Below are 16974 nucleotides of genomic sequence, written 5' to 3' on the forward strand. Positions count from 1 at the left end.
CTGGCTCATCTGCCTCACTGTTCATAATAATTGTTAATTAATTGTTCATAAATAGATTTCTTACCCTCCCTTCAGCACAACCTCCCAGGGCCAGTCACATATACAAAACTACCATATTAAAAATAGTTCATAGCTGTTTACAATCAAGTACAGTGGTACCTCGGGTTACATATGCTTCAGGTTACAGACTCCGCTAACCCAGAAATAGTACCTCGGGTTAAGAACTTTGCTTCAGGATGAGAACAGAAATTGTGCTCTGGCGGCCCAGCAGCAGTGGGAGGCCCCATTATCCAAAGTGGTGCTTCAGGTTAACAGTTTCAGGTTAAGAACGGACCTCCGGAACGAATTAAGTTCTTAATCCGCGGTACCACTGTAATAGGATAGGTCCTAATTATAGCTGTCAACTTTTCCCTTTTCTTGCGAGGAATCCTATTCGGAATAAGGGAATTTCCCTTTAAAAAAGGGAAACGTTGACAGCTATGGTCCTAATATAGATCATAATGAAAGCATCAAAGAGCGCTTCAGAAACATGCTTTGCTGTAAGAATTTTGAATTTCTGTTTTGCTAGACAGTGTTTTCCATTGACTAATTGCATCTCTCAGTGCTTTCAGTTACGGTTCGTCCCCATCCCGATGGGGGCAGCTTCTGCCCACAAACCAGGATGCTTTACCAAGTATTCTGTCGCACCACTGAATTTGAACCGTGAATGCAACCTGCTTCACAGTGAAATTACACCTGTCTTTAAAGGCTTTTCCTGGAACCTTACACTAAGCTGTACTGTAGTCACTTTATTGTGGCCACTTTGTTGGACTAGAACTGGAAAGACCTAGGATCGAATCCCTATTCAGGTTTAAAGCTCCTGAATCTCAGCTTAACCCACCTCGCAGGGTCGTTGTGAGGATGAAACTGGGCGTGAGGATATCACGCTGGGTTGGCAACTTGCAGGGGGGAAAGGGGCGGGGAATAAAGGCAAATAAAACGCACGTGCGAGTGCGGATGATCACTGCGGAGAGGTGGTGTTTGTCAAAGGTTTCCTTTATCGCAAAGGCGGCTTGTCAAGGCGGAATGGGGAGAAACGAAAGCTAGCCGCGCGGGGGATGGCGCGGCCTAGCCCAGCCTTCTTGGTTGCCATGGAGACGGAGGCGGTGGCCTAGCTGGGCCTATCCGGTTGCCATGGTCACCGGAGGGCTGGCTTCGCTCCTCCTTCACATGCTCTGCCTCCAAGTGGAGGCCGCGGCCTAGCTGGGTTGCCATGGAGACGAGCCCGACAGCTACACAAGCGCACACAGGCCTGAAGGTGGCGGCTCTGCTCGATTGGATTGAGGGGGAGGTTGGTTGGGGCCGTGGCGGGACTGTGGGGGGGGGGGGGCAGTGTCGTGTGTGTTTCTTTGTGTGTGTGTGTGTGTGTGTTAATTTCTTCCAAGCTTTAGTCCGACCACATGCTTTCAACCCCTGGAGGAAGAAAGCTAAAGGTGAGAGCGTTACTCCCTTAAGCATGTGCAGAGTGCATGGTTTAGGCATACAACTGTAGAGAAGTCCCTCCTCCTCCACCTTACCTCCTGTGCAATTGGGAGGCAGGGAATTGGCAGGAGCAAAAGCTTATTTTTGGCTCGCTTCATTTATTTCGCCTGCTTGATCTTGGGGTTTGTTTTCGTTCATTCTCTTAAAAAATGGATGTAAACGTAAAATTGTAGAGTGGGAAGGAAGCTATTGCAGAAATCACAGCTAAATGGGATGCATCCATCTAAGTTCTACCCATTGAAATTAATGCACTTCTTATTTAGTAAATTTCTATTCCACCTTCTATCCGAAGATTACAGGATGATGTACAATATATATCAATCAAAAATACATACCATAATAAAAACAAAACACCCTTATTGATTGCATTATGTCTCCTTCTCAGAGTATGCCTAACATTGACAGAACTTTATATGCTGCCTTTCTATCAACAATAGTATTTAAGGCACCTAAGAAAAACCCTTAAAAGGCATTTCACGAGCAGGTGCTATCAAACAGCCTTTTGTTTTATCGGCATTACCACAAAACAAAAAATGATATTCATGGCTGTGCTCTCTCCTATGAGCATTCAAACATGCTTTTTGCATACATTTTATAGGCAATACCATGAAGGCTTTTCTGAAGAGTCCTGATGGCATCTTGGCACTGAGGCCAAAGATAACCACTATAGGAAGGCATGAAGACTCTGACATCATCCTGAAGGTGATTTTATCAGATTAACTGATTCTGCTTATTGTATTTGCTGTCAAATGTCTTACTACATTTTAGAACCGTCATTTCTTAGCTTGTGCAGAATTGCCTGTGAGGTATGGTGGTTGGAGCTGGGATGGGGATGCTCTGGCCCTCCAAATGTTGTTGTACTACAACTCCCACCATCCTTGGCTGTTGACCATGCTGGCTGGGGCTGATGGGAGTTGGAGTCCAGCAATATCTGGAGCACCTACAGGTTCCCCACTCCTGGGTAAAAGTAATGGACCTAGGACATGGGCATAGCCAGGATTTTTGTTAGGATGGGCAGAACTAACAGGGTTGGTCAGTTACTTAAGTATTTCTATTGTTTTACTTGATCTGGGGGGTCAACTTCCCCCCCTGCCCCCCTTTGGCTACACACATGACCTAGAACCAGAGAGATACAGATTCAAATCATTGCTCAGCCATGAAGCTCACTGTCCTGTCTCCCTCCAGATGTTGTTAGGCCCCAATTCCCATCAGCCTCTGCTAGCATAGCCAGTGGCTAAGGATGATGGGACCTGCACCAAATTGTTGGCTTTCTGACTGTGTTCTGGGTGGACTTCTGTGGCTTGTAGGATCTAATTTCTTTTTGTTTTCACTTTTTACTAGAAATCCCAACTTGGGTCCACCAACTGGAGCCAGATGCAAAATAGGGGAGCAGGGAGTGGAGTGAGGAGAGAGAGAGACAGAAAGAAAGAGACAGGGAGCAAAGCAGAGGCATACCCTGGAACATACATCTTAGTTACTACAAATCAGGGGTTCTCACAGCCTAATTTAGGGGATGCTCACTTTACCGCCATAAAGAGCAGTGAAGTTGTTGTTTTTCAGTGCATGTCACAGTTCTTCCCCCCAAGCTGTTCACATCAGTATGGTTTCATTAGTGGCAGAATTGTACACAACAGGGGAAGCTGACAGAGCTGGGATGTCTATGCAAAGGTGTTCACACCTTGGCTAGAGGTGAATTATGAACTGCTTAGTGACTCCAGTAGGTGTGAAGCTGGTTTGAGAAACAAGTATCAAGCAGTAGTATTGAACAAGTCTGTATCTCCAGGAAGTTTTTATGCTGTTTAGTTTTGAAATGTAACTTTCAGTCTCTAGGGATTGAAGAGCACCATGCAGCCATCGAATTCAGCGATTCAGAAAACAGCTTCATTCTCCGGGATTTCAACTCGACCCATGGAACGTTTGTTAATGATTGCCACATTCAGAACGCGGCAGTGAAAGTGAGCCCTGGAGACATTTTGCGGTTTGGCTCCAATGGAACAGCCTTTGAGCTTGTGCTAGAAAATGGACCTCAGGTAAAGGTGATGTCATTCATTTTATAAGGTCACTGCTTAATGCTTTTCATAGGCCCCTTTATACCCTGCTGTTTGCTTCTAGCACTTCAGTCATGTACAATAACCTGAGTTGTATCACAGTGATTGCCATGTTGCTCAGACAGCACTCAGTGCATTGAATCCCAAGTACACTTGAAGCACTTAATGCCAGTTTTATTTATACAGCTTTCCATATTATGCCTGAGGCAACTGAGATCTATTTGAGATGGATGTTTCTCGTAGAAACTAAAATAATAAGCAGAGTTCTACCTATCCCAATGGTCTACCTGGTTGGGACAGGGTCTTTATCTGAAGATATGTGTGTGTGTGTGTGTGTGTGTGTGTGTGTGTGTGTAAGGTTGTTGTTGTTGTTTAGTCGTTTAGTTGTGTCCGACTCTTCATGACCCCATGGACCAGAACACGCCAGGCACTCCTGTCTTCCACTGCCTCCCACAGTTTGGTCAAACTCATGCTGGTAGCTTTGAGAACACTGTCCAACCATCTTGTCCTCTGTTGTCCCCTTCTCCTTGTGCCCTCCATCTTTCCCAACATCAGGGTCTTTTCCAGGGAGTCTTCTCTTCTCATGAGGTGGCCAAAGTATTGGAGCCTCAACTTCACGATCTGTACTTCCAGTGAGCACTCAGGGCTGATTTCCTTAAGAATGGATAGGTTTGATCTTCTTGCAGTCCATGGGACTCTCAAGAGTCTCCTCCAGCACCATAATTCAAAAGCAACAATTCTTCGGCAATCAGCCTTCTTTATGGTCCAGCTCTCACTTCCATACATCACTACTGGGAAAACCATAGCTTTAACTATACGGACCTTTGTTGGCAAGGTGATGTCTCTGCTTTTTAAGATGCTGTCTGCTATAAATAATCAATACATGGAATCTGTTGTGGTTGTTTTATCCATGTTTCCAACAATAAGACTTTATTGGGAGGGTTTGATTTATGCCTACGTTTTATTATTTTAATGGACTTTTAAAAACTTATCCCCCCCATAGGTCTTCTGCCCTCCTGTGAGTCGCCGTGTAGCTTGGCCAGGGCAACTACATTTAGTCACAGAGACAAAGCCTCCTTCACCAGTGGCTGCTTCTCAGTTTCCATCCCTTCAGTCTCAAAGGTCCCCGCCCATTAGCCGCAGTTGGTCCTATGGCGGAAGTGGGACATTGCCACATCCACCGCTTAGGAAAAGGCCTGTAAATGCTTGGGGCAGACCAGTCGCTTCACCTTCTTTCTCTCCTGATGCGTTCATCAAGCCTTCTGCACCAATACCAGGTATTGCCCTAAGCCTCGTGTTGCATTGCTTGGAAGGCTCAGTAGTGCGGTTCTAAGTATCAATGGTTATTTATTGTGTAAATGGTGGCATTGTGGCGCTCTGCAGACCATCGTAAACAAAAACACAGGTCCCTGCCTCCAAGGAGTTTGCAATCTAAATGTCATATGTGCAAGAGAAAATAAAGGGATGGACGAGGGAAAGGAATAGAATGTGCAATAAAGAGAGAGAGAAGAGTAACAAGAGGTGAATGGTTCTACTTGGGTTGGGAGTGAGCCCAAATGCTTTACAGAAGAATTTTGGGGAGGGATCTGAAGGGTGAGAGAATTTAGGACACCCCCCATTCTTGTGAATGCTGTAAGTTTTAACTATTTCTCTGAATTTTAAATTGTAACCCACCCTGGGACCAGCTGGTGATGAGTGAGTAATAATAATAACAACAGGTTGTTCTGCACTACTTGATTTTTGCTTAATAGCAGCGACACAATCCAAAGTCTACATATTTTCAAATTTGCAATGTGTAGTTGTGTTCAAATGTAAAATCTAGCATTTATTTCAACTAGCAGTCTTTTACCCATCGTTCCTCAGAAATTCTAAGAAATCAAGGAGAGTGCAGTTTTGAAATCAGTGCAGTTTTGAAAGGTGCAGCATCCAATTGTATCCAAACATAGACAAAAATCTGCTACCTGATGTCAGGAACAAGCATGTAAAATTTGTTTAAAATATCTTAAGATGTATCCAAGCAAACAAGCAGCTTTCCAAAAGGTATGGTAGTTAAGCCTGGAAGGTGTCAGCTACACTTGCTACACACATTTTAGTTTCCGTACTTGAAGCACTTATAAGAAAACCAAGCAGTGATGAATAATAATGGAGCATTGTACTTCCTCCCCACCCTCTCTCTGGCACTTCTGTCCCCAAATTGCTATTGTCTAATGAGTTGGCAGAAGTGGGGGGTGGGGATACTGGCTTATCAGTGCTTGAAGCCAAGTTTCAGAAGTGCCTTGGCAAGAAGCAGCAATAAAAATGCACCATCAAACTCAGGGTAAGATTACTTTTTCACTGTCACTCTCTGGGTGTCTTGTTCCGTTCCAGGAAGCGGAGCTGCTATTGGGCCTTTGACAAACGTTCATCAAGGGGATGCACTTCTCAAGGAAAGGGTGAGGTTCCTATGTGGAAGTGTACGATTATCTCTAAGTGTTTAAAGCAGTCTTCCTCAACCTGGTGCCCTCCAGTTATTGTCCGTCTCCACCTCTCATCATCCCTGAGTCCATTTGAATCCCATTGAATTCCAAGGCTGCTAACACTTTGAAACCAATAAACAATTTTTAATATCTTGTTGCAGTTCTTCGCCGCCGCCCTAGTTTTTTTGATGGGCTATGATTATGTTGTTTTGCTGCTGGTGTACTACCAGCGTGTCCTACTGCTGTTATGGGGGGGTTTTGTCTATTTTTTATGAATTGCTTGTGTTTTTATAAAAATAATTTAAAAAATTGTCTAGTAGAATCTTATAGACCAACTAAGTTTGTTCTAGTATAAGCTTTCGGGTGCAAGCACTTCTTCTTTCATGGTGCCTGAGTACTGGTTTGATAAGAACATTACTAGAGGGTGAATTTTAGGGAATAGGGCAGGATAGCGAATTTGTGGCTCTCCAGATAGATGTTCTTGGACTTCAAATCCCACCAGGCCCAGCTAATATGCCCAGTAGACAGAGATAATGGAAATTGCAGTCCCACAATATCTGGAAAGCTGCAGGTTAGGCACCCCCGGTTTAGGGCAAGTAAATCTCATGCAGATAACTGCTTCAGATGGTGAAATGTGTATATAATTAATAACTAGAATAGAGGGATTTGGCATTTCATAAAGAATCCAGTGTTGGTTGAGGAATAAGAAGAAACAAGCTAAGTCAGGAACAAAGGCATGTTATGGTCCCAAGTAGCTGTATTCCTCTACACAGGACGAGGTAATTCTGAAAATGGGGAATGAAATCAGCCGCCTCTCTGGCTTTGAAAGCGAGTGCAGTCGCAAAGACACGGTGATAGCAAATCTTCAAAATGAGATTGCCATGATGACAGAGAAGATGATGGCAGCTCTTGCCAAGAAGGACGCTGAGTTTCATCAGAAGCTGGTGGACCTTGAACAAGATGTTTCCGCAAAGACAAAAGAGATTAAAGCCTTGAAAGAGGAGGTATGGAGGGACAGGGAACAGTGATGGACCCGAGGTTCAGAAATATTGGAAGCTGCCTTCCTCTGAATTAGCCTGATATTGTCTACAATGACAGCATCTTTCCAGGGTTCAGACAAGGGGCTTTGCCAGCCCATCTGCGGATGCTGGCATTTGAACGTGCAACCTTTTGCCTTCAAAGCATGTACTTTATCACAGAGCTACAGCTGGGCTTGGAGAAGAATATCTTCGGTCCACTTTTTTAAAACGGACCAACCCAATCCGACACTCATGAACTGGCTTGCAGATTGGAATGCACCTCCTGGTTGGATTGCACTCGTCTTCAGATTTTGGAGTGCTTTTTTGCTGCACAAAAAGTGCACACAAAAGAAGTGTTTTACATAAAAAAATGCTTGTTTTACTGGTGAATACATTGAAAAGTATGTCTTTTATGTAAAATGGGAAAGGTCAGGATGGATTGGACCAACCTCTTCCTTCCATCTCTTTTTTTATTATTCCTTCTGACTTACTGATCAGTGGCAAGCCATGGTTTGCCCAGTTTGGATGTAGCAGTGAGCAGTAGTTTGCCATTAATCAGGAAGTCAAGGAGGGAACTGGAGCATATAGATGGAAGAGGGAATGCAACTGCTTTTGGCTCTTTGGGTTGGTTTTTTCACATGTACGGCTTAACGGTGCTTCTTTCATTCGGCTTTTTAATGTTAATGGAAAACCTACATTGGCCAGTATATTCACTCGCATTCCAATCACCTCTCTTATTTATTAACAGCATGTGTGTGAATGCTGCAAGAGGCACTCGAGCAATTTAAACTTGATGTTTGAAAATAGACAGAGCTGTTCTCGCCACACTCGGCCCTTTTCCCAGGCTGCATTTATTAAAGTTGTAGACATTCTGCCCCTGGGGGCTCACAGATTATTTGGTGATCCAAGGAAGTTGCCAGTGGGACAAGGATAAGCATAAAATAATGCACAGCTGTAGAGATCTGCCTAGATGTCTGGGTTTAGAATGGAAGAGCCAATGTGTGGGGTTCAGGCAGCCTGACAGCAAAATTGGAGACCTGGTGATGGAGATACATTAGAGGAATACGCAGGGGTGGAGCTAGTTGCTCCGGCACCTGAAGCGGTGGGGGCAGGGTGATCCACCCACGGGGGCAGCGCAGCAAGCTGACCACGGAGTCTGCCTGGTGGATGCAAGCCCCATGCCGCCGTTTTGGGCAGCGGGGGCCCTGAGCCTCTGCATCACTCCCAGGAGAGACGTGGGGCTTGGGTGCACTGCGGGCCAGGCCCCGCGGTAAGTGCCGACCCCCGCGGTGTGCCATTTTGTCACCTCCCCCCTCAAGGATGAACCCCAGGGTGGGCTGCACCCCCCTTCCTGCGCCCTTGGGGATACGGAGCATGTGACTCTCCAACTCCCCATCGTCCCTGACCATTGGCCACGCTGGCTGGGACTGATGGGAGTTGGAGTCCAACTGCACCAGGAGGCCCTCAGGACCCCACACACACACCTCTGCTCTATAATGTAATGAATGAATGAGGAGGAAATGAAACAGTTCTGCAGCAGCATTAATGCCCATTGCAGCTACACTACTGTGATGCCTGAAATGCCTGACCAGGGGCCACGTTCACTTGCCACAGTGAGAGTGCCATCTCCCTTTGACTTGGCTTTGCAGAGCTGCACAGATCTTGTCTTCTCCAGACTCCCCACCCAGTGTAATGTGACTGTAGGATCACTCTGCATGCCTGCCTCACAGGGGTTTTGTTGTCTGCATTGGTGCTATAGAAATGCACAATTGAATCAAATTGGTGTGAACTGGCGGTGTTCTATCTTTTGTTTCCATAATCATGTTTGCAATAGGTTTGCAACTTGCAGAGTAACACGAGTGAAGTGTTGTACCATTCCCTTTCTGAACGAGACCTACAAATTGCACACTGGAAGCAAGAAACTGAGGCGCTGAAGAAGAGCTATTCTCTTACAACAGGTGTGCTTTGTCCAGTCAGCAATACCTTCGGGATCAGTTGCTCCTTATTTTGTACAGCTTGGGTCAGTTCTTTCCCTCGCTGCCTTATATTTGGGAAGCTCAAATTGGCTTTTAAGGGCTTCCTTTTTGCAGTCATCCAGAAGAACCTCTAGCGTTGTAACCAGCATTAATCCTACTCAGAGTAGAACCACTGTGATTTATGAACATCACTAAGTGAAGTCTACTCATTTCAATGAGTCTCCTCTGAGCAGGTTATTTATTTATTTCATTAATATTCTTTAAGACATCATTATGAAGATTTTTTTTAAAAAAATAATAATCTATGCCTTATTATTTCTTCCCGCAGGACTGGTGACCAGTTTGCAAAAAGACATTACATCAAAGGATCATAACATCCAGCAATTGAAAACAGAGGTGGAGAAGTTTAGGAGAGAAAGCAGGGAGAAGGATAACCAGCTTGCCCAGGTTTCTGCCCAGGTGAATAATCATGTTTTTTAAAACCCTGCTTGGATTCTAGTATGTGGGGTGCTACCCCACACAATGCACACACCCGTCCATTATGTTCTTCCCTTTTGAATAACTAAATTGTAGGAATATTGGATTAATGTTGACAAGGTGCATGATTAGAGTTCAAGGACACATTCCAGAAAAGCAAAGCAGAGCCAGTGAAGGGTGTGGCTTAAGGGAGAGTTATCCAGATGGTTGCATTTGGTTCCTGAGATTCCCCACCCCTGGAGTAGCATTTTGCACAGAGTTGCCAGGAACCCCCAGCTCAAGACCTGTGACACCTGTAGACTGGCTCCACTCACTGTAGAGGGAGCTGTAGGCATTTGCTGACCATCCCTCAGAACTCCCTCGAGAGTCAGGTGATGCAGTAGAACCAACCCCTCTGCACAGCCTGCTATGCAGCCTCATGGCCTCCTTCTGCTCTTCCTTGCTCTGGAGTAACCAGGAAAGGCCACCTGGTTGCCATTTTGTGTTTCATGGGTCATTCCTTCTACCTTCTTTCCATCGGTGCACGACACTGTGCCTCCCATGCTCACTTTCAGGTTGCTTTTTGAATTAGTCTGGCTCTTGAATTCCACTGTGACTCATTAATGCACTTCCACTTCTATTATCATTCCTGATTCTTATGTGTGTCTTTGAAAACCATGCAAGTCTCTTTATGTTGGATGCCTGCCTTTGTAACAATAAGGCTTCCTTTCAGAGTACAGTGGTGCCTCGCAAGACGAAATTAATTCGTTCCGCAAGTTTTTTCTTCTTGCGAGTTTTTCGTCTGGCGAAGCACGGTTTCCCATAGGAATGCATTGAAAATCAATCAATGCGTTCCTATGGAAACCGCCTTCAGACCAGGTCCGGGGACAGTCTGTCCCCCGAACTCTTCTGAAGGCTGGGGGGGGGACAAGGGCTTTTCTTCCCACCCCCAGCATTTTAAAAAACCCCGGGACAGCGGAGGACTTCTCCGCTGTCCGGGGCGATCTTAAAATGCTGGCGGGCGGCAGCGAACCCTTCGCTGCCGCCCGCCAGCATTTTAAAAAACCCCGGGACCTCTTCTGAAGGCCGGCGGGGGGCGAAAGTCTTTGCTCCCCCCTGCCTGCCTTCCCAGGAGAGTGGAGAAACGCAGCGTGTTTCTCCGCTATCCCGGACGGCTTTTGAAGGCAGGCGGGGGGGAGCAAAGACTTTTGCCCCCCGCCGGCCTTCAGAAGAGGTCCAGGACCTCTTCTGAAGGCTGGCGGGGGGCAAAAGTCTTTGTCCCGCCTGCCTGCCTTCCCGGGGGCTTTTAAATCGCCCCGGGACAGCGGAGAAGTCCTCCGCTGTCCCGGGGTTTTTTAAAATGCTGGCGGGCGGCAGCATTTTAAAAGCCGTCCGGGATAGCGGAGAAACATGCTGCGTTTCTCCACTCTCCCGGGAAGGCAGGCAGGGGGGAGCAAAGACCAGGACCTCTTCTGAAGGCCGGCGGGGGGGCAAAAGTCTTTGCTCCCCCCGGCTGCCTTCAAAAGCCGCCCGGGATAGCGGGAAGCGCTTCCCTGCTATCCCGGACTGCTTTTAAAATGCTGGCAGTGGGGAGCAAAGCCTTTCAGCCCCCGCCGGCCTTCCTGGACTTCTTCTGAAGGCCGGAGGGGGGGAAAGGCTTTGCTCCCCACCACCAGCATTTAAAAGAGGTCCCCGGAGATTTCCCTATGGGCTTTCTTCTTGCGAAGCAAGCCCATAGGGAAATTCGTCTTGCGAAGCAACTCGCAAACGGAAAACCCTTTCGTCTTGCGGGTTTTCCGTCTTGCGAGGCATTCGTCTTGCGGGGCACCACTGTATTTAAATTCTGGGGCAGGGTAAGTGTTAGGCGACCTCTTACGAACTACACAGTCTCAGCTCCTAGTTCCAATTTTAACCAAATCATGCCCCCCTGTAGTATTTTAAAAGAATAGACAAAGGGACATTTAAAAGAGTTAGTTGTGCATCTCTGACTGATCAAAGCCCTTTCTAAGAACTGTAGGCTTGACTTGTGCTGCTACGTGCATTGCTGATTCTATCCCAGTCTTTTGTAACGTTCTTAACTAATGAGTGCTCCTACAAACCTTCACTTTTGCACAAAGGTCTGTACCTCTCCTGCATCTATTTTTCACCAGTACTCCTGTAGTGATTTGATACTTGGGGGATGTATTTTTTAAGCCAATAAATCTCCTGATCATTACTATCACAGGAAATGGCTAAGATCCAAAGAGGTCTTCATGCCTAATGGAATATCTGCCTTTCTCAACACGGTATTGCAACGTGTTTTTGAAAGTCCCTTCACACTGTTGTACCTTCAGAAGATACCTCCCTGCATTTTACTTGCCCCATAAGTAAACATGGCTTCTCACGACCTTTGCAAATCAAATACTAACTGGGTTGCAGGACTGGCACCAGGCTTGAGTACTTATTTACCAGCTGGACACCCACACCTAGCACCAGCAATCAGGAACCCCCTGAATCATTAGTTCCCCACTGTCACCCAATGCCACCATTGCTGCTGGTGTCCACCACCACTTGCCCTCCCCTGGCACAACTGTAGTCGCCTGTCACTCTCTAGACAGGTTTACCCAGCATGGTATAGCTACTGTTACGAGCTGAGCAGCTTCTGCTCCACTTAGTGCTGAGGACTCCTGTGCTACAACCCCCACGGCTCATTGCTAATCTGGGCATTGCATTGTTGGAATTTTAGCATGGCATCAAGTCAAGAGCTGAGCCATCACCTGGCTCCTAACAGAGGCTGCACTGCAGCAGGTAATGCTTTTTGAAGGGAGGGGGTGACTGGAGGCTGTAGCACTGCCAGCGCCAGCATCATAAGCAGCAGCCGAGGCAAGGTGATACCAGCCCTGGCGAGCTCTGCTGGGACTCATGGGCCCTGGCAGCTGCCTAAATATGGCAGGTGTGATGCGTTTCTTCCCCCACCCATCCCCACCTCCACTTCAGGCAAACTACTTGCAATTTTATAAACATTAATTCAAATGCAATTTGGAAGTTTATCCCAGTGCTCAACTCCTTATTTAAAACACACACACACACACACACACACACACCCCACCACAAGCTGTAGACAACCGGCATGGTGCAGAGCCAGCTTCTGCTCCAAACATGCAGAACCAGTTTTCTAGGCATGAGCAAAAGGCAGTGTGGATGCTGCCACCCTCTTGTTTCAATTAGTTTCAGTTAAAAATACTGATTCAGATGCTTTTGGGCTGACTTGTTTTATCTGTATATTCATACTATTTATACACTTAACCCTAAGGCAGTCTCTTGGTGGTTTACACAAGGACACATACACAATCTGTCTATACACCCACCCACATCTATCTGTCTGTCTGTCTGTCTGTCTGTCTGTCTATCTATCTATCTATCTATCTATCTATCTATCTATCTATCTATCTATCTCAGAGGTGGGGAACATTTGGACATGCCTGGCCATTGAGCATGTTTGCTGGGACTGATGGGAGTTGTAGTTCAGCAACATTTGGAGGGCCAACTGTTCCTCACAACTGATATATAAGGGGTGGTGGTGGTGGAATGAAACAGGAAAACAAGATATAATACAAAGACGTAATGCAATGTAATGTAAAACAATAAAATCCCCCGTCACATTTTGAAAGCGCCTTAGCAGGGACCTCTTTCTTCTTCAGCCTCTGTCTTGCCAAAGGCAAAGCATGATTCAAAATATGCATCCCTAACCCCACCACACCTCTCATCCAAACTCTGCCATGCATTTACACAAATCATATGGTACATCCTGCTCATGCAGTATCAATCATCCACCAATCCACACAAAGACACCATCCACCCAGTCACTCCCATACTCTACTAAAAATGGAAGACAATGAAACCATTCACAGTGAGTTGTGTGGTGCTTTGGTTTCCATCTGGCAAGGTTAATTCAAAACAAATGTTTTTAATGAATATGGCTCAGGGCTGCATTCCTGTATTTACTCCCATGTAAATATATGTTTTGTATTTGGGGCGTTCTTTTCATTTGGCCATCACTTCACCTGTTTTCAAGGAGCTACTACTAGTCCTTCCTTTGACACTTGGCTTGTTTATCGCCTGGTCCACACTTCACATGCACCCTGGTCTGGATTTGCTTGCCAACTTTTTTACCCACCTGTCCCTGTTCCTTTGAACAGCTGGTCTGCTGCTGAGAATAGCACTTCCCTGAAAACGGCCTGTGGATTGTTGCAGACCAGGCAGCTGTTTCAAGGCAGAGGAGCAGGCCAGGCTGCTTTTTATCTTGTTGGTTGAAAACTGTGTTTGGATTTATGGGAGATAGCTGGGAATCGAAAGTGGTGACAGCACTGCTGCGCTCAAGACCTGCTTGTAGGCTTCCCTTTGGGGCATCTGGTTGGCCACTGTGAGAACGCTATAGGCTAGATGAGCCTGTGTCTTGATCCAGCAACTAAGCTCTTCTTTAGCTTGCATGTGAGAAAGCTACTGCTACCTATAAATACACACTTGTATACTTGATGCGTAGCTCTGATTGTCTCTGTTGTGTTTCTGTGTTTTGGCTCTGCTAGTAGTTAATATGGTCCCTATAAGTTGGCTGGTTTATTTTATTTTATATTTTATGGCATACCTAATTGTTGTGCCATGGCTTCAAAATGTAGAGGTGTGGTGTGTGTGCGTGTGTGTTTTTTTAAAAAAACTTTTGATGTTATTTTTATGATGCTATAAACAGCTCAGAGCTTTCTCTGAAATATTGAACAAATATAAACGACGTAAATAAATCAGAGAAGGGTCACCTTTCCCAACAGGATTCTCAGGGTGGCTTGCAGCCAAACAAAACAAAAAAAATGACTAAAAAGAAAATCACCTCCCTTAAATACAGGGTTTGCAAACTTTGCACCCTTTGGTTCTGTTGCTTGATAAAATCAAGTATATCAAAGTATATATCAAGTATATCAAAACCAGAAACAATTTCTAGGGGGGGGGGGGGGTAGCCATGTTATTTTGTTGCTTCCAAAATAGCAAGAGTCTTCTTGCGCCACATAAATTTGTTAGTCTTTCAGGTGCTACTGGGCTCTTAGAAATCGGCATAAACATTATAAATTCCCTGGATATTGGTCACATATCTCAAGCATATCACGAGCAATAAACTCATTGTTTTGTCAAAAGTAATGGCCGAGGGGACACTTGTTACAAAAGAAATCTGAGATGGGAAAACCACATAGTTTCCATATAATGCTGGAAATTATAAATATGGAAATCATCTATTGGTTTTGATCTCATGATATTTGAAAAGCCTTTTTCATCCTGAGGGCCACATTCTCTTCTGGGCAACCTTCTAAGGGCCGCATGCCAGTGTTGGGTGGCCCAGAGACAAAAGTGGGCACATTGACGAATGTGAACTTTACTTTTGTGTATCAGGCTAGTTTCTACACTCATTCACACACCCCTCTCTATCCTCTGTCCAGGCAAGCGAGAAGCACTAGCAGAGTTCAGGGACAGAAGGGCAAAAATATTTGGGGTCCAGTGAGCTATAGAAATACAGAATAACATACACCATAAATACAACAGAGGAGCATTAAAAGTGGCTAGATGAAATCAATGTTCTGGAAATGCTTGCTGAAATAAAAATGTTTTTGCAGCATGCCAAAAACCATGCAATGTCAGCATCTGCCTCACCTTCACTGGTGACTTTGCTCAGTGACTTCGTTGAACGATACCTTCAAAATATAAAGAGATTTGATTTCTGGGACATGACCCACTTCCCAAAAAGTCAGGGCTCTGGTCAGCCTAAAAGGGGGTGAGATGCTCTTTATGGTCCTCTGGCTCAAGTTGTTTATGGCTTTGTATGCCAGTTGCAAAACTTTGAACCTGGATAGGTAGTGTATAGGCAGCCAGTGCAGTTCCTGGAGCACAGGTATTACATGCTGTTGGAAAGTTACTTGCCATGCTAAAAATTCTGGACCAAGCCTAAGGGAAGCCCCACATAAAGCACATTGCAGTAATCAAGTCTTGATACTACCAACACATGGACTACTGTGCATAAGTGATCACAGTCCAGGATACCTTATGTTTTAAGTGCCAAAGAAAAGGTCTTCTCCTGCTTCCCCCAAAGCAAGCTGGCTTTGACTGGCAATATAGCTGACATTTTTAAATCTGTGTCATTCTTGCTCAGATTCATTGCTCATGGCTTTTTTGTTTTTTTCTTCCTTTGCTGTAAAACTCTTGCAGATGTCTTTAATAATCAGGAAGCTGGTTGAAGGCGCCTGCATTTAGAATTGATATTTTGCTTATGTTTTTTAAAAACAACAACACAAAACATCATTTGTTGTGAAATTTGAACTTTCAAATAGGAATAAAGTACCCTTCTATATACCAGAAGCGCCAGTGTGAAAATGGTAATGCCTCCCTTGCTTGATCATGTTTTCCTTCGTTGCTGTTCGTTGCAGTGTGCTAGGATTAAAGAGGAAATGAAGCGTGAATTCAGAGAGAGAGAAGTAAATGCTTATCAGAATGTGAGTTAGCCTTCAGTTTACTTAACATTTGCTTATGGATATAACACCCATGCAGACTTAGAATGATAGATGGATTCGCTAGCAGTTTAACCCTTTATTAGTTTTAAGATTGCCTATTGCAAATGGGGGGCTGCAGCACCTGTCTTGCACTGTGGGCTTTCCTCCTAGCTGGAGTGCTCCTCTTGAGCATTCCAGCCTCATTCTCTTCTAGGAAACTATCCCATTTCTCTGCCCCCACCCCAAACTTTCTATTTTCCTTTTCCAACTGGCAGTAAACATTCTAGGCTGAATCAGGGCTACTCCTACTCAGAGTATAAAGGTAAAGGGACCCCTGACCATTAGGTCCAGTCGCAAATGACTCTGGGGTTGCGGCGCTCATCTCGCTTTATTGGCCAAGGGAGCTGGCATACAGCTTCCAGGTCATGTGGCCATCATAACTAAGCCGCTTCTGGTGAAACCAGAGCAGCACATGGAAATGCCATTTACCTTCCCGCCGGAGCGGTACCTATTTATCTACTTGCACTTCGTGCTTTCGAACTGCTAGGTTGGCAGGAGCAGGGACCGAGCAATGGGAGCTCACCCCGTTGCGGGGATTTGAACCGCCGACCTTCTGATCGGCAAGCCCTAGGCTCCGTGGTTTAACCCACAGTGCCACCCATGTCCCTACTCAGAGTATACCCATTGCACTTAGCAGACATGTCTGATTTAGGTCCATTAATTTCAGTGGGTCTGATTTTGAGTAGTTTTTAGTTGACTATATTTAAGTTTTTTGCAGAGTAAATCCATTGAAATACTTTAATGTCCATTAATTACAGTGAGTCTTACTCAGAAGTAGGACTGATTTTAGATACAGTCTTTTGTGTCTGCTGTGCTTGCTCAAACTTCATTTTTTTTCGGGGGAGGTGAGGTTGCTCCTTTCCCATCTACCTATAGTTTGTACTTCTGCAAACCTTGAGGTTCTCCCAAGCAGGCTGCCCTTCCTTCTTGTT

General features: G+C 45.4%; 1 protein-coding gene across 15 annotated transcripts in view; it reads left to right on the forward strand.

The window, feature by feature from the left end:
• The first annotated feature begins 865 nt into the window (after window positions 1–865).
• The window catches only part of FHAD1 (forkhead associated phosphopeptide binding domain 1), a 38529-nt gene continuing 22420 nt past the window's right edge, over window positions 866–16974 (forward strand). For 2 of the 15 annotated variants that reach the window (XM_083752440.1, XM_083752430.1), the window contains exons 1-9: window positions 866–1330; window positions 2120–2223; window positions 3345–3551; window positions 4573–4846; window positions 5937–6001; window positions 6799–7029; window positions 8879–9002; window positions 9349–9479; window positions 15920–15985. In XM_083752440.1, coding sequence (XP_083608566.1) covers window positions 2128–2223; window positions 3345–3551; window positions 4573–4846; window positions 5937–6001; window positions 6799–7029; window positions 8879–9002; window positions 9349–9479; window positions 15920–15985 — 1194 coding nt within the window. In that variant the 5' untranslated portion in view covers window positions 866–1330; window positions 2120–2127. Of the gene's footprint in view, window positions 1473–2119; window positions 2224–3344; window positions 3558–4572; window positions 4847–5936; window positions 6002–6798; window positions 7030–8878; window positions 9003–9348; window positions 9480–15919; window positions 15986–16974 lie in introns of all 15 variants that reach the window. The other 13 variants (XM_083752429.1, XM_083752436.1, XM_083752441.1 and 10 more) reach the window with 10 other exon arrangements.

This window comes from Podarcis gaigeae, assembly GCF_964106915.1.
Source record: "Podarcis gaigeae genome assembly, chromosome: 8".
NCBI lineage: Eukaryota > Metazoa > Chordata > Lepidosauria > Squamata > Lacertidae > Podarcis > Podarcis gaigeae.